Source organism: Ornithorhynchus anatinus, chromosome 3 (genome assembly GCF_004115215.2).
Source record: "Ornithorhynchus anatinus isolate Pmale09 chromosome 3, mOrnAna1.pri.v4, whole genome shotgun sequence".
Classification (NCBI taxonomy): domain Eukaryota; kingdom Metazoa; phylum Chordata; class Mammalia; order Monotremata; family Ornithorhynchidae; genus Ornithorhynchus; species Ornithorhynchus anatinus.
The window spans coordinates 22,528,906-22,555,687 of record NC_041730.1 but is presented as its reverse complement, the minus strand read 5'-3'; the positions used below and the strand labels follow the sequence as shown (position 1 = coordinate 22,555,687).

Below are 26,782 nucleotides of genomic sequence, written 5' to 3'. Positions count from 1 at the left end.
TCTAGAAACTGAGGTCAAGAGCTGGAATTTCTGCTGATCACCAAGCCGGTGAAAACACTACACTGTCAGAAATCAATCAAGCAATCAATGTCCCAGGGAACTTTGGTCTAGGAAGGGATGCGACACCAAGTCCCAACAGGGTGCCAAAATGTCCTATTTCTTCAGGGTGAAATGATCTGATCCTCACTGATAACTTTAGTCCTCTGCTGAAATATCCCCAACCTCCTCACTTGCAAACCCAACCTGCTGCTGCTTTTCGTCTGATTTTTGCTACTGGCTTACCAAAGTCACTGTGTTTTTCGCCACTATTTGGACAGCTTCTGTTCCAGGCCCAGTGACCTTACTGGAGGTCTGGAGGTTGACTGGTGCACTCTGCACATCAGTGCTGAGCACAGCCTTCTGACTGTTGATGGCGGTCACCATGGCAATAGTGGGCCTCTGGCCCACAACGGAGGCAGGCATGGTCGCGGTTGCGGCTTTCAAGACAAGAGGTAGTGTCTTCGTGGTGATCATAGAAGCTGTTGTTACAGTCTTCTAAAGGAAAGAGGAAAAAAATTAAGAAACCAAAATACAGCAGGCTGGGTGAGATGTTGCTAACTAACTCCAGGGAAAAACAAAGTACTGATGCAAACGAGCAGTCCAATTCCTCTAATAAGAATAACAATTATGATATTTGTTAAGCATTTACTATATGCCAGGCACTGTACTAAGCGCTTGGGTGGATATAAGCAAATCGGGTTGGATGCAGTCCCTGTCCCATGTGGGGTTCACAGTCTCCATTCCCATTTTACAGATGAGATAACTGAGGCGCAGAGAAATGAAGTGGCTTGCCCAGGGTCACACAGCAGACAAATGGCAGAGCTGGGATTAGAACTCATGATCTTCTGACTCCCAGACCTGGGCTCTATCCACTCTACTAAACTGCTTTAATGACTAGCTTCTTTTTTATCCATGAAAACAGCATCAGACTTATCATCAAGGCATCAAATATCCTTTGGCTGCCAAAGTGCTCAGACACAGCTAATTCTTCTGTGTGCAATCTCACAGCAATAATTGGATGCTGATGTGGACAAAGAATGTGTCTGCCATAGAGAATGAAGTTCTGTGGATGTAGGGCAGAGTTGGTAGCAGAATTCCTCATGCCAGATCTAACTCTGAATTCTCTCCAGGGGAATGTTGTCAGAAGGTATTCATTTTGTCATTTTTGTAAAGTTAGGTTGTTGATTAGGCCCGTTTCCTCTCCCCTCAATTCTCTTTAGGAAAAGCAGCAAATGACCTGGTTATTTGCCACAAGGACCAAGAGTGAGCTTAAGAGGATGGTGCCTTTATTTCTTTGAAAAATCACCCTGTGGAAAAGGGAAGTGGGCTTCACTATGACTTAATACCTTCGAGGCCACAACATCCAAGCTCCCAGTATTTTGAAATTCACTTGCTCCCTTTGCTCTTCCCCGTTCTGAGCACTTATGAACAAATCTGTAATTTTATTTATTTGTATTGATGTCTGTCTCCACCACTCTAGACTCTAGTCTGTTGTGGGCAGGGAAAGTGATTGTTTATTGTTGTTTCCTATTCTACCAAGCGCTCTGCACACAGTAAGCACTCAATAAATACGATCGAATGAATGAATGAAATACCAGTTCCCGGTACCAAAGAGATATGAGTCTTGCACTCCAGCTGTCAGAGAAAGTTTTAGAGTTCATAACTAGAAAACTTTCTTTGGAGAGCCCAAATAAAAGGGATTAAGAACGAGTAAAAGAAAAAAAAACTATCAGAGTATTAGTTGAGTGTCTACTATGAGTCATGCTCATAGGGTAGATACATGATAATCAGGTCCCACGTGGGAATCATAGTCTAAGTAGGAGGAAGAACGGGTACTGGAACTGAGGCAGAGAGAATTTAAGTGACTTGCTCAAGGTCACACAGCAGACAAGTGGTAGAGTCAGAATTAGAACGCGGGTCTTCTGGCTCCCAGGCCCGTGATCTTTCCACTAAGCCATGCCCCTTGTCTAGGATAGGATAGTAAGAGTACCTGAAGCCAGAGAGCAAGAAAATAGGCAATTAAAAGGAACTGAGGCCGGCGAGCTGGTTATGCAGCTTCACTGTTCTAAAAATCTTACAGGCTACTAGAGAGAGGTGAATTATCTTATGCTGCAAAGACAGGCTCACTCTACCGTGGGCCAACAGCACCTGAGAGCACAGATGTATTAAGAATGAGGAAAAAAAACCTGGCCCTTTTGTCAAAACTCTCGGGGATGACTCTTAACTCTACCAGTGTTCTCTTTTGACTCTAACCCCCTTGAAGGATCTCTACTTATCCTGAAATATTTACAGTGGCCTCCAGAAAAGTGACTATCAAATATCTGGTCAGTGATTCAGACTGCATTTCTTAGCTTGGGGTGCCTACTCAATTTTAGTTTCTTGCTTCTTAATACCACCTGGCTTTGAAATGCCTAACCAGGGCACGTAATTAAGCAATTAAGTTGTACCGATCACTTTAATAATAACTTGATCTTACAAATTGACAAATTTTCACAACTAAAATTCACCAAAATATCTCTAGAGGAATAAAGGCATAGGAAGAGAGAAAAATATAGGGTTTCCAGAAGACTAATCTATACTTTGACTCCCTTTTGGCCTCACCAAATCACTTATTCTCTTTACTTGGTTTTCCTTTCTATAACATGGAAGTGATAATACTGGTCTTTTTTTACGGTATTTGTGAAGCGCTCACTGTGCGCCAGGCACTGTACTACGTGCTGAAGTAGATACAAGCTAATCAGGTGGGACACAATCCATGCCCCATTTGAGGCTCATAAATCCCCATTTAACAGATAAATAATAATAATAATGATGGCATTTGTTAAGTGCTTATTATGTGCCAAGCTCTGTTCTAAGCGCTGGGGTGGAGACAAGGAGATCAGGTTGTCCCACCTGGGGCTCACAGTCTTAATCCCCATTTTACAGATGAGGGAACTGAAGCACAGAGAAGTGAAGTGGCTTGCCCAAGGTCACACAGCAGAAATGTGGCAGGGTCGGGATTAGAACCCACGTCCTCTGAATCCTAAACCCGTGCTGTTTCCACTAGGCCACGCTGCTTCTCAGAGCAAGTATGGACTAATTATGTCTCCAAAGACGATTAAATTAGATAAATGCTAACTGCATTTGTTACTCATGTAATGAGGAAAGAGTTATATTTTAAGCTAATCTTTGAAGGACTTGTTAGAATAACCATCACTCTGGTATTCATTTTTACTTATAAGCATGAAAAGGCAAATATTTTCAGTATTAGTAATCCCATATCACCAGACGATGACTCCAACCTGGATGACTTCACAGGTCTGAAAGGAGAATTCCAGTTAGTGCAATGCAATGACACAAATTTCCCTGAACAGTGTGGATGCGTAATTCCTCTGCAGTAGAGGTGAAAGTACTTTTGTGGAAATTGTGTATCTGGCCTAGGCTAAAGATGAATGTAAGACAGGCCCTGGGTAAAAATGAATTCTCCAATGTGTGTAACTGGCCTAGGCTTACGATGAATGTGAGTAAGATAGGCCCCGGGTAAACATGAATTCTCCAATGAATCCCTTTAGGACATTAACGTAACATTTAGAGAAGCCTCGTTGGAACAGTGCGGGCCTGGGGGTCAGAAGGACCTGGGTTCTAATCCCAGCTCTACCACTTGTCTGCTGTGTGACCTTGGAGAAGTCACTTCACTTCTCTGGGCCTCATTTCCCTCATCTGTAAAATGGGGATTAAGAGTGCTAGCCTCATGTGGGACAGGGACTGTGTACAACCAACCTGACTGACTTGCATCTACCCCAGTGCTTACAACAGTGCTTGGCACATAGCAAGTGCTTAACGAGTACCATAACTATTATTGATTATTATTACTATCTGGGTTCTAATTCCCGCTCTGCCTCTTGCCGGCTGGGAGCGGCTGGTCAAGTCACTTCACTTCTCCAAGTCTCGGATTCCTCATCTGTACAACGGGGATTCAACACCTGTTCTCCCCGATACCTAGACTGTGAGCCCTGTGTGGGTCAGGGAACATGACCGGCAATTCTTTTGCACCTCTCCCAGCATTTAGTACTTGGCTCATTTTTATTAAGTGCCGTCGAGTCGTTTCCGATTCACAGCGACTCCATGGATATACTCTCTCCGAAACGTCCTGTCCTCTGCCATGATCCGCAACCTTTCTAACGGTTCTTCCGTTCTCGTTGTCACGGTCTCCATCTAGCTGCCGGTCTGCCTCTTCCACATTTTCCCCGGACTCCGCCTAGTATCAGTGTCTTCTCCAGCATATTAATCCTCTTGATTATGTGTCCAAAATATACTAATCTAAGTCGAGATTTGGCCTTCCAAAGACCACTTTGGTTTAATTTGCTCTAAAATCCATTTGTTTGTCACTTGGCACGTCATAAGTGCTTAATACATGCCACACTTATAATAATGATGATTATTATATGTTCTCAGTCATTCAAGAGGTTCTGCTTCCAGGTCTTACTCAACATTAAACAGATGAACTTAAATTGGACAGTAGCTACACGGTGAGGGCTAACGTGGCCAGGGGCCCCGAGCGTTGAAAAAGAACATGGGTTTCCTGAGCTGTGCAAGATGCAGAAAAGCCCGCAACTAGCCAGGGAGAATTTTCCTAGGCGACATTTTGATGGAAGTAGGGTTTGGGACTTTCAGGTCGGTGCTATCAAATGCAGGCGCATTTCTAGATGTGTACGTTTGCGAGAAAGTGGCAGTTTCCGAACAGCTTCACTAGAGGGCTCTTTAACTTTGAATAAAACTCAACTTCTATGACACATGAGACGACCTGGAAGTTAAAGCACAAATGCTTACCAAGGAACACTGACAGCAGCAAGATATTTAGTTTGCAATCGAGTTTTTTTGTCGGCAAAGCACGTAGGATACACACACGCTCCGCACCCGTACACGCTTCCAAATGGGCTCCGTTACGCACATGGGCTTGGAAGGAGGGTTGGTTATTATGACGGGATCCATTTCCCTATCCCGCACACCTCTTTTGGATTTCCTTTTTCTGTGTGTGTGTTGGGGGGAGGGACGGTGTTTCACTGTTTTGCATTCAAACAAAGACAGGACCTGACAAGCAAGGAAAGCTTTCCTTTATCATTGAGGAGTTATATTTGCTGGCTTTTATTCAACCCTTTCTTTGTTTACATTATGTCCCAAACGATACACTCAACTACAAGTCAAAGCTTTTTTATTCCTTTTTGTTTTTTTAAAGTGAGTTAGGGTGCTGCTGAACTGAAAGCCGTGAAATAAATCAGTCGACTTGTCAGATGAAGAGATTCCATAAAACAACAACCCTTCTGTCAACTCCTGAAGAAAAAAAAGACTACCATGTTAGGAGGTAGCAATCGGAACAATCTTCGCTAATTTTGAAATTTGGACCACTGAGAGGAATATTTCAGTGGATCTATGAATGCTATTTATCAAGCAGGGAAATCTACCCAACAGGAAACCATGCATCTAGCACAATTCCTTGCTTGTAAACACAATCTGAACAGACTGTACAACAGAGAGGGAACAACCTCTGCTAGACGGTGAGCCCATTGTGGGGCGGGACTGTCTCTCTCTGTTGCCGAATTGTATTTTCCAAGCACTTAGTACAGTGCTCTGCGCACACAGTAAGCGCTCGATAAATACGACTAAATGAATAACCTTGGTCTGTTGATAGCTGATGTGCACAGCGGAGATCTTACTAATGGACTCTGGAAGCAATACAAAACCTAGACGGAAGATATTTTAAGTCTGTTTAAATTCCTTACTTGCAGGTATCCTCTTCCAAGATGGAAAAAATGGAAATTCTTCCTTGAGTTGCTGCAGTTTAGGTTTATTTTTTCATCACTACCATTATTTATGAAAAATGGACGAGAAAAACTACATGTTCCCCCTTCAAATTGTTCCTTGAGTTGCCACAGTCAGGTTTTTCATCACTGCCATTATTTATGAAAAATGGACGAGAAAAACTACACATTCCCCCTTCAAAATCCACGTGTTACTTTTCTATCCTCACCAACCCAAATTCCCGTAAATGGTGCAAAACCTGGTAAGATTACCAAGGTCATTTTAATATCAGTAGCCTCAGCCTACTGTCTTCGTAGCGCTACGCTAGGTTCGTGGGAAACATACAGAAAAAGTAAAGGAGCTTGGAGGCTACCTTACTGCTACAGGCTCTTGTTATATCCCGGCTTGACTACTGTGCCAGCCTTCTCTCTGATCTCCCTTCCTCCTCTCTCACCCCGCTCCAGTCTATTCTTCACTCCGCTGCCCGGCTCATCTTCCTGCAGAAACGCTCTGGGCATGTCACTCCCCTATTTAAACACCTCCAGTGGTTGCCTATCAACCTCCGCTCCAAACAAAAACTCCTCACTCTAGACTTCGAGGCTCTCCGTCACCTTGCCCCTTCCTACCTCTCCTCCCTTCTCTCTACCGCCCACCCCGCACGCTCCGCTCCTCTGCCGCCCACCTCCTCACCGTCCCTCGGTCTCGCCCATCCCGCCGTCGACCCCCGGGCCACGTCCTCCCGCGGTCCCGGAACGCCCTCCCTCCTCACCTCTGCCAAACTGATTCTCTTCCCCTCTTCAAAACCCTACTTAAAGCTCACCTCCTCCAAGGGGCCTTCCCAGACTGAGCTCCCCTTCTCCCTCTACTCCCTCAACCGCCACCCCCTTCACCTCTCCGCAGCTTAACCCTCTTTTCCCCCCATCTCCCTCTGCTCTTCCCCTTCTCCCTTCCCATCCCCTCAGCACTGTACTCGTCCGCTCAACTGTATATATTTTCATTACCCTATTTATTTTGTTAATGAAATGTACATCGCCTCGATTCTATTTAGTTGCCATTGTTTTTACGAGATGTTCTTCCCCTCGACTCTATTTATTGCCATTGTTCTCGTCTGTCCGTCTCCCCCGATTAAACTGTAAGCCCGTCAAACGGCAGGGACCGTCTCTATCTGTTGCCGACTTGTTCATTCCAAGCGCTTAGTACAGTGCTCTGCACATAGTAAGTGCTCAATAAATACTATTGAATGAATGAATGAATGAATGAATGGAGGAACTTACAATCTAATGGATCCAAATGCCTTTAAAACGAAAACATATTTGAGATGCAGTCTTTCACCATCAACCTCATCATCCAACCACCCCACCTTAATCTATCTTAGGTATTCACAAATTTCAATGATTTAGTTTTTAGATTCCCCATATCAGTCTAAGCTAATACTTGAATTTTAACTGTTCCTTGCTTTTTCTTCAACTTGAAAACTTATTGACATAAATGTCCACTGTACTTTAAAGTGATTTTGTTTCTTTGGTGGGTTTTTTTTTTCCCAAATGGAATTCAACAAAAGATTTCCACGGTACAGCAGTTTCATACAAACACTGATCTCAAACGTGAAAATCCAGATTGCAACAGCCCAAATTTACAAATACTGAGGAGAACTTGAATGTTTACAGTTAAGGAAAAGAAATTAAATGGGGTTGAAACTTTTTCCTCCCAAATATCATTTTAGGGGCCTCACACACCACAGACTTCAACAGCCATTAGGGAAGGACTGCTGGAGAAGGGTTCACTGCTCAAACAGCAACACTGCCACTTAAAATTAAAATTCAGAGTTAGATTTGGCATGAAGGATTCAGCTACCCGCTGTGTCCTGCACCTACAGAATTTTATTCACGACTGCAAATACCCTCTGTGCCCACAGAAGCAACGTGGCTCAGTGGAAAAAGCCCGGGCTTGGGAGTCAGAGGTCAGAGGTTTGAATCCTGGCTCTGCCACTTGTCAGGTGTGTGACTGTGGGCAAGTCATTTCACTTCTCTGTGCCTCAGTTACCTCATCTCTAAAATGGGGATTAACTGTGAGCCTCACGTGGGACAACCTGATTACCTTGTATCTCACCCAGCGCTTAGAACAGTGCTCTGCACATAGTAAGCACTTAACAAATACCAACATTATTATTATTATTAGCCTGCAACTACTGCTGCGAGACTACACGTGGAAGGGCTAGTTTGGTCTGGGCACTTTGGCTGCCTAGGGATTTTTTTACATCCTTGTGATAAATGTGGTGCAGTTTTCATGTGAGTGAAATGAGAACTCAGCCACGTGTGTGTGTATGTGTGTTTGTGTGGGAGGGCACGCACACACGTGTGTGGTTTTTTGAGGTGTTTGTGTTAGCTTTACAGTACAGTACTGGTTTTTTTATGGTCTTTGTTAGGAGCTTACTAAGTGTCAAATGCTGTTCTAAATACTGGAAGAGGTTAATTAGGTCAGAGTCCCTGCCCCGCATGAGGTTCACATCACAGTCTAAGTAGGAGAGAAAACAGGCATCCCCATTTTGAAGTTGAGGCAACCGAGGCACAGAGGAGTGAAGTGACTTGCCCGAGGTCACACAGAATGCAATTGGCAGAGCTGGGATTAGTACCCAAGTCCTTCTGGTACTTGGGAAGCAGCGTGGCTCAGTGGAAAGAGCCTGGGCTTCGGAGTCAGAGGTCAAGGGTTCGACTCCTGGCTCTGCCACTTGTCAGCTGTATGACTGTGGGCAAGTCACTTAACTTCTCTGTGCCTCAGTTACCTCATCTGTAAAATGGGGATTAACTGTGAGCCTCACGTGGGTCGACCCGATTACCCTGTATCTACCCCAGCGCTTAGAACAGTGCTCTGCACATAGTAAGTGCTTAACAAATACCAACATTATTATTATTATTATTCTGACTCTTGGGTCCATCCTCTCTTCTCTAGGCCATGCTGTTTCCACGTTCAGCATCCCGAAAAGAAACATTATGTAATTAAAAGTATGAACTGACTCTACAGATACACAGAAGGGGATAATAAGGTGTTCGATTGAAGGGGCTGGATTATTTCTCCTGGCTTCCCACTGGAACGACAGCTCGCCAATGCCGGCTTTGCTAATAATTAGTCTTTCTAAGACTGTCTGTTTATGCATCAGAAAGGGAGTGCTGCAAGTTCTTCCATAAAAAGTTATCAAATAACGACAATAATATGTAGAACTAATAGTAGCGTTAACATACAAGTCTGATGATGTATCCTAAAAGTTTCTCATGAACAGGGGTCACTTCGACTCACACAAGACGATCTTTTTACAAGGGACGCGGCTCTCTGACTCTACAATCCACGCTCTACAGATCTTTAATCAGTGAATAAATTTGCACAGTACCTTCTGACTTCACAATCCCATTAAGATCTAGTTAAAATGTTCCTAAATTCCTGTTCTGTCCTATTGGGCCTGGGGTCAGTCCTCCAATATCAATTTTCTTTGTGGGTCTGGTCAGAAGGATGGGCCCAAGACAACTACTTGCTTTGGAAGTTTTCCGAAGTACAGTGAGAAGTAGCGTGGTCTAGGAGTAAGAGCACGGGCCTGAGAGTCAGAGGATCTGGGTTCTAATCCCGGCTCTGCCATGTGTCTGCTGCGTAACCTCGGGCAAGTCATTTAGTTTCTCTATGCCTCAGTTACCTCATCTGTAGAACAGGGGTTAAATCCCACTCCCTCTTAGATTGCAAACCCCATGTGGGTCAGAGACTGTGTCCAACCTGATTAACTTTATCTACCCCACTGCTTGGCAGAGAGTAAGTGCTAACAAGTGCCGTCGTCGTCGTCATCATCATCATTATCATTATGGAAACTCTGCACCATAAGGACTGCTTTCCAGGCAGCCTTTTTTCCCCACTTCACCCCAACTCACGACCTCTGATCAAGCCCAGGTCATCATCTCCTTGTTTCTCAGTTTCCAATCTCTAACCTCAAAGCCACTGCTCTCTGCTTTCCACCTAAGCAGTACTTTCCCACTCCACATGATGAACGATGTCCTTACCCTCCTTCGGAATCCTACTAAAAACCTGCTTCTTCAATGAAACCATCCCAGACTAACAAGCCCTCTGGACTTTAGAGGTACCATCGATTAGTATTTCTTCAACTTTCATGGGCAGGCCCCTCTAGACTGTAAACTCGTGGGCAAGGAAAATGTCTACTACCTCTGTTATATTGTTAATTTGAACTCTCCCAAGCGCTTAGTATACTGTTCTGCACATAGTAAGCACTCAATAAATATGATTGATTATGCAAAGGTATTCATTTTTGTTTGAGTTGTCTGTTTCCCAACCCTTTACAGGGATGTGGATCTTGTCTTAGCATATTCTTGTATTCTCCTTAGCATCTGGTACAGTGCCTTGCACAAACTGATGCTCCATAAATATTACTGATGATGAAGATTCCAATCTCCTCAGCTCCTTAAAATAATCTTCCCCTGCCAAGATATAAGCTTCTATAAGGGAAAAAACAGTACTTGAACTCTTTTAAATGCCACTGATTAAAAGAGGGAATTAAATTCTGCACATTTAACTACTACACCTCCAGAGTACTACTATGATCAATATTATCCAGTCCATGATACAGTTCCTTAATTTAAAGCTCCCATTTTTAATACCCGGTTCCACCAGAAACTGATCTTAAGGTTCTTAAAATCAGTAGATGGGTTTATTTTGCAGAACTGCCGCTGAGGAATTATAGAGGAAAATAATCTACAGATTTGGGAGAATAGGCAGTCCTTGGTTTAAGATGCTTTGAGGGACGATGACTGGAACTTACAACATTTCTACAGTTACACCCTGTTTCAGTTTTACAGCATATCAGTTGCAATTTTACAATAGTGACCTTCTTTACGGACCTAGCTCCAGGGGATGCGAGGTGGGGGTGGGAGGAGCCAAGGAGAAATGAAGAATCAGTTCCACAAGCTGTGACGTGGCATGGGGAAAGCAAGGAAAGCTTAAAGAGGGTGGTGAGGGGAGGTATCTATCGTGATCCAGGACCAATTTCCCATTTAAAACATGGTTCCTATGTGAAAATTTGTTCCGAAGTTCAACGTTTTGGGGAAGTTGCTGTTTTTAGCAATCAATTCTGTCTTAAATCCATAGACTGTCCAAAAAACCATAAGCCCTAAAAAACTTTGGGGCTTAGGTGCTTAGGCATCTAATGCACTCGGACTGCAGGATCAACTGAGGTTGGACATTAGGAAAGTCGACTTTGATTTCCAAATGAGTTCAAAAGGTATTAATTTGATTCGGGCTTTAATTCGGTTTGAGTACAAAGCATCTGACAATGAAATTACTGCTCTAAATTTTAGTTTTTCTGAATACAATTCTTCTACCCACTGGAGATAAAAATCACTCACCTTTTATTTTTAGGAATGTAATTTTCCTTGCCCACCCTGGGGAGTCTTACCCAACTTAAAGCACCCAAGGAGCAGCGTGCCTAATGGGAAATAGCCCGGGGCCTGGGAGTCAGACGACCTGGGTTCTAATCCTGGCTCCGCCACTTCTCTAATAATAATAATGATGATGATGGCATTTGTTTAGCGCTTACTATGTGCCAAGTGCTGTTCTAAACACTGGGGTAGATACATGTAGACCCAAAGTCTTAATCCCCATTTTACAGATGAGGTAACTGAGGCACAGAGAAGTTAAGTGACTTGCCCAAAGTCACACAGCTGATAAGTGGCGGAGCCAGGATCAGAACCTACGAACTCTGACTTCCAAGCCTGTGCTCTTTCCACTAAGCCACTGAACAAATTATTTCATTTCTCTCTGCTTCAAAATGGGGATGCAATATCTGTTCATCCTCCTACTTAGACTGTGAGCCCCACGTGGGATATGATGATCTTCTATCTACCCCAGCATTTGGTAGAGGGCTTGGTACACAGTAAGTGCTTTACAAAGACCCCAATTAGAATTAGTATCACTATTATCGATCGATCAATCAATCAATCAGTGGTATTTACTGAATGTGTACTATGGGCAGAGTAACGCACTGAGCTTTTGAGAAAGACAGTACAACAGAGTTATTAAAGAGCCTATAAAAACGATATGGTGCAGCCGTGATAGTCGGGGATTGTAATCAATCAATGGGATGTACTGAGTTCTCACTTTGTGCAGAGCACTGCCTTAAACCCTTGGGAAAGTACAATACAAGAAATGATTCGGTGTAGCTGGGATAGTCAGGGACTGGAATCAATCAATCAATAAATCAAGAGGATTTATTGAGCACTTACTTTCTGCAGAGCCCTGGAGTAAGTGCTTGGGAAAGTACAGTAAACAGAGTTATTAAGAAATGATACGAGCTGTGATAGTCAGGGTCTGGAAACAATCATTCAAGGGGATTCACTGAGCACTTACTTTGTGCAGAGCACTGTACTAAGCACTTGGGAAAGTATGACAGGGTTATTAAGAAACAATATGATGTAGCTTTGATAGTCGAGGGCTGGAATCTATTAATCAATCAATGGGATTTATTGAGGTCTTTGTGCAGTGAACTATACTGAGAACTTGGGAAAGTACAACTGGATTATTAAGAAAAAATATGATGTAACTGCGATAGTCAGGGACTGGAATCAATCAATCAATCCATGGGATTTATTGAGCATTTACTTTCTGCAGAGCTCTGTACTAAGTGCTTGGGAAAGAACAGTACAACAGGGTTATTAAGAAACAATATGGTGTAGCTGTGATAAGGACTGGAATCAATCAATCAATCAAGGGAATTTATTGAGCCCTTACTTTGTGCAGGGCACTTGGGAAAGTACAACAGGGTTATCGAGAAATGATATAGTGTAGCTGTGATAGTGAGGGACTGGAATCAATCAATGGGATTTACTGAGCACTTACTTTCTGCAGAACTCTGTACTGAGTGCTTGGAAAAGTACGGTACAACAGGGTTATTAAGAAACGATATGGTGTAGCTGTCACAGTCAAGGACTAGAACCAATCAATCAGTGGGATTTACTGAGCTCTTACTTTGTGTAGAGCACTGTATGAAGCACTTGCGAAAGTACGACAGGGTTATTAAGAAATGATATGATGCAGCTGTGTTAGGGACTGGAATCAATCAATCGGTGGGATTTACTGAGCTCTTCCTTGTGTGGAAAACTGTACTAAGCGCTGGGGAAAGCACAATACAGCAAGGTTAGCAAGGTACCTCTCAAAACTGGATACGGTGGAGCAGGGATGGTTGGGGACTGGTATGCATCTTGGCTCCACAGTACGGAGCACAATGAGCCCATACGCCCCGAAAGCACCCTTCCTGGTCACCCCTAGTTCTCTCAGCACTTTTACCTGGGATGCGGTCAGGTTAGGTGGGGGAGCGGCGGGCTGCTGTTGGTGGTGATGGTGGTGATGGTGGTACTGGGGCTGCTGTTGAAGTTGCTGTAGAGGTTGCTGCTGGGCTGGGGGCGGTTTGTTCTCCGACTGGGGCAACGGCTGAATCTGGAACTTGTCCGGCTGGTCCTGCTTCACGATCAGATTCTTCCGCAACTGTTCGACGACCCTTTTCTACCGGATTAATAACAGAAAGAGCAAGAGTCAGAATATCGGTCCGCCTGGGGAAGACAGATACACAGTGTGCGCTCAGATATAGAAAGTGCCTTCCTTTAGGCCGCTTATCGCCGTCTAAGAAAGAGGAACAAGGTCTCAATGCTCAACGAATTCTTCACTGCATCTGTCTCTTGGTAGACCCTGTCATTAAATATCACAAAACCCCTCTGAAGGTTGGTAGAGGAGAAATGTTGAACATAAAGCAGGGGAAGCAGCATGGCCTAGTGGCAAGACCACAAGCTTGGGAGTCAGTGGATGTGGGTTCTAATCCCGGCTCCTCCACGACTCTGCTGTATGACCTTGGGTTAGTCACTTTACTTCTGAGTGCCTCAGTTCCCTCATCTGTAAAATGGGGATTACAGACTGTGAGCCCCATGTGGAGCACCCTGATTACCTTGTACCTACCCCGCTGCTTACAACAGTGCTTGGCACATAGTAAGCGCTTAACAAATGCCATAATTATTATAAAGATAAACTGAGAAGTAGTGCGGCCTGGTGGGAGATCCTGGGCCTTGGAGTCAGAGGACCTAAGCTCTACACGTGGCTCCGCTGTTGGTCTGCTGTGTGACCGTGGGCACATTCATTCAATAGTATTTATTGAGCACTTACTATGTGCAGAGCACTGTATTAAGCACTTGGAATGTACTATTCAGCAACAGATAGAGACAATCCCTGCCCATCGATGGGCTTACAGTCTCTGTGCCTCATTTACCTCATCTGTAAAATGGGGATTAAGACTGTGAGATCCATGTAGGACAGGTAATGTGTCCAAACTGTTTATCTTGGATCTACCCAAGCGCTCAGTAAAGTGACTTACTAAGCACCTAAAAGATACCATTTTAGGAGGAAAACAACAGAAAAAAAACCCCTTGAGGCAAAGCAAGCTATATGACTTGGGCAAGGAGACCCCTTCGAGTCAGCAGGGTGATCAGGAACAGTCAAGCGCAGTGTGCTATTTGGAAGAGAGCACTGCCCTTATTGATTTTTATTCACAGGTCTCCCACGGCTATCCCAATAAAAAGCATGCAGTGGATTTAAAAAGAGAAGAAAGCCTACCACGCAGCTTTTAAAACAACGCTCTTAATTTTATGCTAAAAAAACCCCCAAGCCAACAACCAAAAACATGACGATATTTAATGAAAATACATATAATTATTCTGACATGCCAGTAGGACTTGCTAGCTGAGATAGGAACTGCAAATTCGAGTGCTTGGGAGAAGTTGAGATTAAAATCAAGCTGAGATTTTAAAATTGTAGTGTTTCACAAAGTGATGGTGGTGGTAATGGTGTTCACTGGGCATCGAGGAGCAGCGTGGCGTAGCAGCATACGGGCCTGGAAGACAGAAGGCCCTGGGTTCTAATTCTGGTTCTGCGCTTGTACCTAACACACCGCTTAATACAGTGCCTGGCAGCAAAGCAGTTTGGCTTAGTGGAAAGAGCACGGGCTTGGGAGTCAGAGGTCATGAGTTCTAATTCTGGCTCCATCACCTGTCAGCTGGAGGACTTTAGGCTAGTCACTTAACTTCTCTGGGGCTCAGTTACCTCCTCTGTAAAATGGGGATTAAGACTGTGAGCCTCATGTAGCACAACCTGATTACCCTGTATCTCCCCCAGTGCTTAGAACAGTGCTTGGCACATAGTAAGCACTGAACAAATACCATCATCATTATTATTACTATAGTATGCACTTAATACAAACAATAATAATAATGTTGGTATTTGTTAAGCGCTTACTATGTGCAGAGCACTGTTCTAAGCACTGGGGGAGATACAGGGTCATCAGGTCATGCCACGTGAGGCTCACAGTCAATCCCCATTTTACAGATGAGGTCACTGAGGCACAGAGAAGTTAAGTGTCTTGCCCACAGTCACACAGCTGACAAGGGGCAGAGCTGAGATTGGAACCCCTGACCTCTGACTCCCAAGCCCGTGCTCTTTCCATTGAGCCATGCTGCTTTAAAACAAAAATAGCAATAATACTTATGGTATTTGCTAAGCACTTATTATGTGCCAGGCACTGTACTAAGCGCTGGGGTGGGTACAAGTAAATTGGGTTGGACACAGCCCCTGTCCCCCATGGGCCTCACAGCTTCAATCCCCATTTTAACGGATGAGGTAACTGAGGCACAGATAAGTGAAGTGACTTGCCCAAAGTCACAGAGCTAAATGGTGGAGCCAGGATTGGAACCCACGACCTCTGACTCCCAACCCTGAGTTCTTGCCACTACGCCATGCTGCTTTTCGGGGAAATATACCTGAAGCGCAATGCTCGTTCCCTGACCATTAGGAGTTTCTGCTCTAACGGAGGGGGCAGACATTAGAAGATTCATAAAAGGAATAATCAGGATAAATAATTTGCACAGAAGTGTGGAGGAATGGCGGCAAAAAATGAATCCCGCAGTGTTAGGGTGGTGGCTGGGCTGATAGCACATGGATGATAGGAGTATTTCTATGTGAAAAATACCCAGATAATTGGAACTAGGAAGGTGTTCTGCTTCCAAAATAATCTTCAATCAGAGACCATTTGGAAACTAGTAGAGGCTCACCGTTGGCCAGATGGCTCGGAGGACACGCGACCTCTGGGGCTCTCAAATGTCCCCGGTGGCTAGAAAGCGATCCCAGAGTTGCCAAAAAGTGATGGGCTGCATGGGGATGCAGGAAGGTGGAGGCTGGGTTGATCTCATACGCTTTATACAGACTAGGCCCAAGAGACTGAGAACTGTTCTACCTAGATACTCCTGTTCTTATTCGAATCACCCAGATCACGGAGGGCAAGAAAAGGGAATAAAGGATTTATATGAGAAATGGTGGGGTCCAGACTATATGCTTTCAGAGTCAACAGCGTCACCCTTGCCTTACTGAGGACCTTCACCGTCTCATTTCTCCGTTTCAATCTTCACAGGACCCACGTTCTTCATTTTGCATTTCCTACCCCTCGAGGAAGTGTCCAAGTTAATTTCTGAATGTCCAAAAATTAATTCTAAAGGCGCTCCTGAAGAAAACTCACCCTGAATCACAAATATAATTTTTCACTTGGCACGAATGACTTTCCAAATAATAACGTCCAACTTTATTGAAGAGGTAAATCTGTTCCAAGCGGATTTTTAACGCTACACCTCTGGACAGGCGAGCGATTCCAAAGTCGTCGCGGGATTTAGGGCTTGCAAAAGACCCGAGCAAATGAACAAAAATATCAAAAAATCTTCAAAGGCTTCAACTCTCCAATCTTTCTTCACTCGGCTTCTTCTGCATGAGAAGAAGAGTACCGCGAGCCACTGTTCCGGTCATTTTTTTCCTTTCAATTCCATCTTACACGTGGATTTCATTGCTCTGCGACTGCCAGAACATTTAGATGTTCAACAATTCAAATAACTAGTTAGAATCGCTTTCACCCCCAAACATCCACCACGCTAAACTGCAACGTCAGCAGCCGGGGAAAGGAACTGCGAGAACATTTAGAGAAACCACCCCGAATGAGGGTGCGGGAGAGCAACAGAGGAAACGATACAACACAAAAGTGACACCTGCCAAAAAATGAACTCTGAATAAAAACAGCACAGGAGACTAAATAATTACTGTACCGGGCACAAAGGGAATGGGTGTTTTTCTCTTCTACATCCATCCGTTGGAAATTCAGGGCTAATGACGCTCTCCTACTGACTGCCTGACTGAAGTAAAGCGGCAGCCAGAGACAATGCAGAGAACTCGCTCGCATAGTGTTCTGTACAACAGAAGGGAACAGTAGGGAAAAAGGGAGAGAAAGGGGATCCAGGCTAGAGTACTCCACAGCCATATGGCTACAGCAAGGTGACAACCAATCGGAACAAGAGTTGGGAGAGTAGGAGTCAAGTGAGTCACATTGCATTCACAACTGTTCCTCCCCCAGGGCCTGAAACAAAGCCCATGGAAGATCGGGAGAAAAGCAGGATCGAAATACTTAACCAACTTTCATTAGTCCCCGGGAGGGAAAAGGGGAAGGGGGGGAGGTGAGAAAGCGAGGGAGAGAGGACTGTACGGACTGGGTCGCGGGTGAGTTGAGAAAGGTTCTTTTCTGAAATGATCATAATACTATTGATATTTGTTAAGCACTTACTACGTGCCAAGCACTGTTCTAAGCGCTGGGGTAGATACAAGGTCATCAGGTTGTCCCACGTGGGGCTCTCGGTCTTGCTCCTCATTTTACAGATGAAATAACTGAGGCCCGGAAAAGTTATGCGACTTGCCCAAAGTCATACAGCAGACAAGTGGCGGCGCCGGGATCAGAACCCACGACCTCTGACTCTCAAGCCCGGGCTCTTTCCACTGAGCCACGCTGCTTCCCGTAAAGATAATAATGGTATTTGTTTTAAGAGCTTACTATGTGCCAAGTACTGTTCTGAGCACTGGGGTAGGTGCATGGTAATCGGGTTGTCCCACATGGGGCTCATAGTCTTAATCCCCACTTTACAGGTGAGGTAACTGAGGCTCAGAGAAGTTAAATGACTTGCCCAAAGTCACAGAGCTGATAAGTGGTGGAGCCAGGATCAGAACCCACGACCTCTGACTCCCAAGCCCAGGCTCTTTCCACTGAGCCACAATGCGTCTCTGAAAGACAACTGACACTTCACCAAACGTGTGTTTGCGGCTGCTTGGCCACCGGCCTCTGAGTGTAGAATGGAAAGACACTGGGTGGGTGGGTTGGGGCCGGAGAGAGGAGACGGGGTGGCCGGTTTATTCATTCAATAGTATTTAATGAGCGCTTACTATGTGCAGAGCACTGTACTAAGCGCTTGGAATGTACAAATCGGTAACAGATAGAGACAGTTCCTGCCCTTTGACGGGCTTACAGTCTAATCGGGGGAGACAGTTTCTGTGCAGTGACGATCGAGGTCTGGGGAAGACTGATATTTCCGTGATTTCGGTCACTGAGATTATTTCCAAATTCTGTCGCCAGAAGTCCCAACCACTCAATACTACAAACTTAGGAACCGATCTGGAGTTCCTACAGACCTCGATATGACATTCGTTCATTCAATCGGTCCGTCGAGAGTATTTATTGAGTGCCTCCTGAGGATAGTCGCGTCCTCTTTTTGAATTTGGGAATGATCAATCAAATAATCACAGTGAGCGTGGCTTACTGTGTGTAGAGCACTGTATTAAGTGCGTGGAAGAGGGCAATACGGCAGAGTGGGTAGACACGTTCCCCGCCCACAAGGGGCTTCCAGTCTGGAGCTCTGGGCATGTAACCCCCGCTCCTCAATAACCTCCAGGGGTTGTCTATCAACCTTAGTATCAAGCGAAAACTCACTCTTGGCTTCAAAGCTCTCCATCACCTTGCCCCCTCCTACCTCACCTCCCTTCTCCTACGGCCCAGTCCGCACAATCCGCTCCTCTGGTGCCGCTCACCTCCTCACTGGGCCTTCTTCTCGCCTGTTCCGCCGTCCACCCCGGCCCACGTCCTACATCCGGCCTGGAATGTCCTCCCTCCTCACATCCGCCAAACTAGCACACTTCTCCCCTTCAAAGCCCTAATGAAAGCTCACCTCCTCCAGGATGCCTTCCCAGCCTCTGCTCCTCCTCCTCTCCCTATCCCTACTCCCTCCCTCTGCTCTACCACCCTCCCTGCCCCACAGCACACATATATGTACATATTTATTTTTCTATTTTATCAATGATGTGTACATATCTATAATTCTACTTATATATATTGACGCTATTGATGCCTGTCTATTGTTTTGTTGTCTGTTGCCCCCCTTCTAGACTGTGAGCCCCTTGTTGGGTAGGTTCTGTCTCTACATTGAGAAGCAGCGTGGCTCAGTGGAAAGAGACCGGTCTTGGGAGCCAAGGTCATGGGTTTGAATTCTGGCTCAGCCACTTGTCAGCTGCGTGACTGTGGGCAAGTCACTTAACTTCTCTGTGCCTGTTACCTCATCTGTAAAATGGAGATTAAGACTGTGAGCCCTACGTGGGACAACCTGATGACCCTGTATCTATCCCAGTGCTTAGAACAGTGCTCTGCACATAGTAAGCGCTTAACAAATACCAACATCATTATTATTATTACTTGTTGTTGCATTGTACTTTCCAAGTGCTTAGTACAATGCTCTGCACACAGTAAGCACTCAATAAATATCACTGAATGAATGAATGGAGGAATGTGTGTCTGGCTTACTCGGGGAACACTTCTATCAATCCATCAATCTATGGAATTTTTTGGGCCTAGTGTGTGCAGAGCACTGTATTATGCGCTCGGGAGAAGACGATACGACGGAGTTGGTAGAGATGTACCCTGCCTGCAAAGAGCTTACAGTCCGGAGGAATATGTGTCTGGCTTAATTGGGGAATATAATCCGTTGATCCATCTATGGTATTTTTTGAGCACTTATTATATGCAGGGAACCTTAATAATAATAATAATAATAATAATAATAATATTGGTATCTGTTTAGCGCTTACTGTGTGCCCAGCACTGTTCTAAGCGCTGGGTTAGACACAAGGTAATCAGGCTCTCCCAAATGGGGCTCACAGTCCTCATCCCCATTTGACAGATGAGGTAACTGAGGCACAGAGAAGTTAACTGACTGGCCCAATTTGACCTTGAGCCAGTCACAGCTGACAAGTGGCATAGTCGGGATTAGAACCCTCGACCTCTGACTCCCAAGCCTGGGCTCTTTCCGCTAAGCCATGCTGCTTCTCTGTGACTAAGCACTTGGGAGAGGACAGTACAATAGAGTTGGTAGCCACTTTCACTGGCCATGGGAAGATTACAGTCGAGAGGAATACCCTATATCTGCTTCAGTGGCAACCTGAAAAACCAGGTCCTTCAGCCCGAATATCCACCAAGTGTTCCCCTGAGCTTCCATGCAACTTGCTGTTGAGCTATCCTTCACAAAAAGCCTTCTTTCCACCGGCTTGAAGCCTATTCACGTGCACCTTTTAGCACCCAAACTATGTATTTTTAACCAAGGAATCATGCTTTCTCCAGGAAAACACGGTGTCTTCTAACTATTAAATGGAGAGTACACGGTCATAAACAATTTGACATTTTTTTTTTCCACATGAGACACATGTAAGCAAAATCTTTAAAAGATGCATCTAATTTCCCTAGAGGCCCCCTCATCGCTACCCTGTAGCTTGGTAAAAAGCCTGAGAACCATAGCAGGCCATTTCTTAATCTGGCACAGGTAATTTAATGAGAGCCAAAGGACAGAGAGAATATATTCTAAATTACTTAATTATTCAGATTAATGTCTATCTCCCCCTCCAGACTGTAAGCTCATTATAAGCAGGGATTGTATCTATTTATTGTGATACTGTACTCTCCCAAGTGCTTAGTGCAGTGCTTTGCACACACTAAGCGCTCAAATACGACCGAATGAATGCTCTCCCAAGCACTTAGTCGAGTGCCCTGCACATACGAAGCGCTCAATAAATACAACCGAATGATTGAGAAAGAAGCTGCAGGCGAACAGCAAGAAAGGAGTCCAATTAGACTGTGAGCTCGTTGTGGGCTGGAATGTGTCTGTGTGTTGTTATACTATACTCTATCAAGCGCTTAGTACAGTGCTTTGTACGCAGTAAGTCCTCAATAAATAGCATTGAATGAATGAATGGAAAAATGGAGGGAAAGAGAGAGAAGGGGGGAGGATCAGAGAAAGAGGGAGGAAAAAGTTAATACCCCATCATCTCATCTCCTTAATGAATTCCCCATAAGACACTAAGAGGACGTGCCAGGCCTCTGCACTGGCAAGTACCAGCCCCCTTCAATCCATCTGTCAAGAACTGCTCCATAAACCCCGTGCATAATTCCAAGGCCGGGGCTCCCCTGACATCCGCATCACTATGTCTCGTCGGGGCTTGTTCAGGCAGAAGAGTTCCCGAGCTTCTGACATCTCATGTCACTGTTTCTAAGACAGGTAGTCACGGTGATCAATATTGTGACATTCAGCAATACTATCATCGCGTTCACACGACAGCAGGCCCGATCCCAGAGAAAAACACAGAGAGGTTTGCAGGTCCGATTCAGCGGAAAGTCAGTCTGGCTTCTCTGCTGCCTAAGCCAATTTTTCTGGGCTCCCATGGCCTTGTGCTTAGTAGAAGACAGATGGAAGGATCTTTTTTTTCCCTTTAAATCAGGCCACTAATATTTTCCCCCAATGAATTCTCGCGCTGTTTTCAGAAGTAGCCTGTGAGAATGGTACTCTGAAACCAGAAAACACTCCCTTCCTCACTAGGGACCTGAACGTACTCTAGATTGTAAGCCTGCTGTGGGTGGGGAATGTGACTGTTTATTGCTGTACTGTGTTCTCCCAAGCGCTTAGTACAGTGCTCTGCACACAGTAGGTGCTCAATAAAAATGACTGAATGAAAGAATGACAAGAACAACCCGCCACAGCAGGCCGACAGAGTTTCCGCAGCTTCTGGGGGCACTGCCAGTCATTACACCTCTCCCTGTATTCTGGTCTCAAATATCCGCCAAGTGGCAATTCTAAGCTCGCCACGCCAAGGAGAACGATGTCTTCTTTCTGTTTCGTGCCCAAAATACCACCACTGCTCAACAAATATTAAACCAAATCAGAATCAATCAATCGCTCATATTTATTGAGAGCTTACTCTGTGCAGGTCACTGGAGTAAGCGCTTGGGAGAACACGACCCAAAAGAGTTAGCAGACATGCTACCTGCCCACAATGAGCTTAAGTCTGGAGGGACAGACATCCCTATAAATAAATTACGGATATATACCTAAGTGTGGGGCTGAAGGAGTGGTGAATAAAGGGAGCAAAATCCAAGTGCCAGGACAGCGGCAAAGGGAGTGGGAGAAGAGGAAAGGAGAGCTTAGGCAGGGAAGGCCTCTTGGAGGAGATGTGCCTTTAATAAGGCTTTGAAGGTGGGGAGAATGATCATCTAATAAGAATAAGAAGAATCGTCACTGTCGTCTAACTTTTAAGGTAATCAAAAATAAACCACCATCATTAGAGATTTGCTGAGGTTTCATTTTGATTTTTTCCCCAAACACCCTTACCAACCCCATTTCCCAAAAGCCTTTTTCCCCCAGGGGATCTACGGCAGGGAAAATCAGTCAATCAATGGTATTTACTGAACGCTTACTGTGTGCAGAGCCCTGTAATAAGCACTTGGGAGAGTACAACAGAGTTGGTGGACACAGTCTCTGCCCACGACGAGCTTACAGCCTGGAGGGAAAAGTATACAGTAAAAATGTATGGGATCTGGCCAGTTAGTTCATTCATTCATTCAACTGTATTTACTGAGTGCTTACTCTGTGCAGAGCACTGTACTAAGCACTTGGAAAGTACAATTCAGCAATAAAGAGAAACAAACCCTGCCCACAAAGGGCTTACAGTCTAGAAGTGGGGAGACAGACATCAAAACAAGTAAACAGGAATCAATAGCATCAATATAAATAAATAGAATTACAGATATATACACATCAAAACAAGTAAACAGGCATTAATGTAAATAAATAGAATTGTAGATATGTACATATATACACAAAAGCTGTGGGGCGGGGAGCGGGGTAGAGGAAAGGAAGCGAGTTGGGGTGATGGGGAGGAGAGAGGGAATTGAGAAAAAGGGGGGCTTAGTCTGGGAAGGTCTTTTGGAAGAAGTGAGCCTTCAGTAGGGCTTTGAAGGGCGGCGGTGTGATTGTTTGGTGGATTTGAGGAGGAAGGCGATCCAGGCCAGAAGTAGGACGTGGGCCAGAGGTCCACGGAGGGACAGGTGACAACGAGGCCCAGTGAAAAGGTTAGCACCACAGGAAGTGTGTGGGCTGGGCTGTAGAAGGAGAGAAGGGAGGTGAGGTAGGAGGGGGCAAGGGGATGGAGAGCTTTGAAGTCAACAGTTAGGAGTTTTTGCTTGATATGGAGGTTGATACGCAACCACTGGAGATTTTTGAGGAAGGGGGTGACATATCCAGAACATTTCTGTAGAATGATAATCCGGGCAGCAGAATGAAGTACAGATTGAAGAGGGGAGAGTTGGGGGTTGAGAGGTCTGAAAGGAGGCTGATGAGTGATCTAGTCGGGATAGGATGAGTGATTGTACTAACTTGGTAGCGGTTTGGATGGACAGGAAAGGGTGGATCTTGGCGATGCTGTGAAGATGAGACCGGCAGGTTTTGGTGATGGATTAGATGTGTGGTTCTGGTGACAGACTGAATGAGAGAGCGGAGTCAACGATGTCACCGAGGTTACGGGCTTTGTGATGGGAAAGTCAGGGAGAGGACAGGGTTTGGGAGGGAAGATAAGGAGCTCTGTCTTGGACTGGTTGAGTTCTAGGTGGCGGGAGGACATCCCAGTAGAGATGTCCTGAAGGCAGGAGGAGATGCGAGCCTGGGGGGAGGGAGAGAGAACATGGGAGATGTAGATTTGGGTACCATCCACACAGAGATGATAGTTGAAGTCATGGGAGCGAATGAGTTCACCAAGGAAATGACTATAGATGGAGAACAGAAGGGGACCAAGAACTGATCCTCTGTAGAGTGCTCGGTACACATCAAATACCATTGACTGACAGATTGTCAGGTGCTCGGCCCTAAAATCTCAGGACTGAGAAATGTCCACTGTATTCAACAGCAACCTCCATTATCATCGCTCATTTTCAGCATCTAATGTTTCTATGTTTTTTTAACAAGAATTTACGTAAGAACCAAATCACAATACCCTAGAAAATAATAATGATGATGGCATTTGTTAAATGCTTACTATGTACCAGGCACTGTACTAAGCGCTAGGGTGGATACCAGCAAAACCGGTTGGACACAGTCCCCTGTCCCACAAGGGGCTCACAGTTTTAATCCCCATTTTACAGGTGAGGTCATTGAGGCCCAGAGAATTGAAGTGACTTGCCCAAGGTCACACAGCAGAGGAGTGGTGGAGCCTGGACTAGAATCCATGACCTTCTGACTCCCAGATCCGTGCTGTACCCACCATGCCACGCTGTTTCCTCCCAAAAACTCGCATTTCCAAAAAAAAGCAGTTAAACTACAGGAGTTTTAATGGAATGGAGAGGCAATGTGGTGGAGTGATGATGTTGATGGTATTTGTTAAGCGCTTACTATGTGCTCGACACTCTAAGAGCGAGAGTGGGAATGGTACAGGTGTGGGAGTCGAAGGACCCCGGTTCTAGTCCCAGATCTGCCACTTGGCAGCCGAGGGACTTTGGGCTAGCCACCTGGGGCCAGGAACCGTTTCCAATTCCCACCTGGGCACTCCTGCTCAGTACTCTGCACAGTGCTCTTCATGTTCTACTATTAATAAGCAGCATGGCAGGTTGCAAGAAAAGCGGCCCGGGAGTCACAGGACCTGGTTTCTAATCCCGGCTCAGCCCCTTGTCTGCCGTGTGATCTTGCGAGTCACTTAACTTCTCTGTGCCTCAGTTTCCTCATCTTAAAATGTCTGTCCGTCTCCCCCGATTAGACTGTAAGCCCGTCAAAGGGCAGGGACTGTCTCTGTTACCGATTTGTACATTCCAAGCACTTAGTACAGTGCTCTGCACATAGTAAGCGCTCAATAAATACTATTGAATGAATTAACGAATGTTCCCCTCCTACTTTAAACTCTGAGCCCCATCGGGGACAGGGACTGTGTCTAAGCTTGTAATCTACCCTAGTGCTAGTACAAGGGAAGCAGCGTGGCTCAGTGGAAAGAGCTTGGGCTTCGGAGTCAGAGGTCATGGGTTCGACTCCCGGCTCTGCCACTTGTCAGCTGGGTGACTGTGGGCAAGTCACTTAACTTTTCTGTGCCTCAGTTACTTCATCTGTAAAATGGGGATTAAGTGTGAGCCTCACGTGGGACAACCTGATTACCCTGTATCTACCCCGGCAGCTTAGAACAGTGCTCGGCTCGTAGTAAGCGCTTAAATACCAACATTAAAGTTTGGCACACGGTAAGCACTGACCAAATACCACAGTTATTATTAACCTATTACATCCCAGCCCGCACACTTCACCTTCTCACTGTGCCCCCACCTCGTCTGTCTCGCCGCCGACCCCTCGACCAACGTCCTCCCTCTGGCCTGGAAAGCTCTCCTTCCTCAAATCTGACAGGAAATTAGTCTCCCACCTTCAAAGCCTTACCTTACATCTCCTCCAAGAGGCCTTCCCTAAGCCCACCTTTCCTCTTCTCCCACTCCCTTCTGTGTTGCCCTGACTCACTACCTTTCTTCATTCCTACTCCCAGCCCCGCAGCACTTAAGGACATATCTATACACCTGTAAAGTGACATCTGTGAAGTCCCTGTTTACTGCTGTGGTGTACTTTCCCAAGTGCTTAGAACAGTGCTCTGCACACAGTGAGCGGTCAATAGATATGACTGAATGAATGAATATCTGTAATTTACTTATTTCTATTAATGTCCCTGCTTGTTGTGGGCAGGGAATATGTCAGTTTATTGTTATACTGTACTTTCCCTGTGCTTAGTGCAGTCCTCTGCACAAAGTAAGCGCTCAATAAATACGATTGACGGACTGAATATTATTCTTATTATTACTATTTCTCCTTAACCTCTTCATTCCCCACCTGGAAAATGGGGGTAATAATATCTGCTTTTCCCTACCTCAAAGTTATGTTGCGAGAACAAAGGAGTCAAGTAGCGTAAACGTGCTCTAACTAACTCTAACTCTAACTCTAACAAGGTACAATGATTAAGAAAAGCTGTGAGGCCTTGGGCAAGTGAATTAACTTCTCTGTGCCTCAGTTACCTCATCTGTAAAATTCGGGAAAACTCTGAGCCCTACGTGGGACAACCTGATTACCTTGTATCTACCCCAGCGCTTAGAACGGTGGTTGGCGTAGTAAGCGCTTAACAAAATACCAACAGGAAAATTAAATTAAAAAAAAAAATAGAACACAATGTCCATCCCTCAGAGAGGGGTACAATGCTCACTCCCTCAGTTGAGGCGTACCAGCTGCCGGCAGTGACTTACTGTAACTTTCCACCAACTTCCGGAAGTTGAGAGGAATTCTTTCTTCCTATTCTGCATTCCCACCCGGCAGCAGGAACATCCTCCAGGATTTCAGGCTTGCCAAATGCTCAGAATGAAACAGGCTGAGAAACTAAATTTCATGCAAGCACTGAGCCCTTGACTGAAGGGACTCCTATTTGTTGATGAAGCCAGAATTTACTCGAGGCGAAAAATGCTGCTCCTGTCCAATGTGAAATTCAATCACCGCATTTATAAATAATACAGATAGATATCAACACCGAGGCGGTAGAAAGGAGACACGATGACAGTTTCCGGAATGCTGCCATATATTTATCCTCTAAAGTGGAAGGTATGTGTCACTAACATAACTCACAAGTGGCAAAACCACAAGCTGGAGCAAAACGTAAATGTTGTCTACGGGAAAGAAATATATGTCAGGATATCTCTGTTTCA

General features: G+C 45.2%; 1 protein-coding gene across 11 annotated transcripts in view; it reads right to left on the bottom strand.

Annotated features, from left to right (window-relative positions):
* Positions 1 to 26,782, bottom strand: part of PHF21A (PHD finger protein 21A) — a 198,121-nt gene that overhangs the window by 29,038 nt on the left and 142,301 nt on the right. For 9 of the 11 annotated variants that reach the window (XM_029060260.2, XM_029060257.2, XM_029060259.1 and 6 more), the window contains 2 exons: positions 13,150 to 13,365; positions 283 to 534 (listed from right to left, as the gene is read on the bottom strand). In XM_029060260.2, coding sequence (XP_028916093.1) covers positions 283 to 534; positions 13,150 to 13,365 — 468 coding nt within the window. The remainder of the gene's footprint in view (positions 1 to 282; positions 535 to 13,149; positions 13,366 to 26,782) is intronic. The other 2 variants (XM_029060261.2, XM_029060258.2) reach the window with 1 other exon arrangement.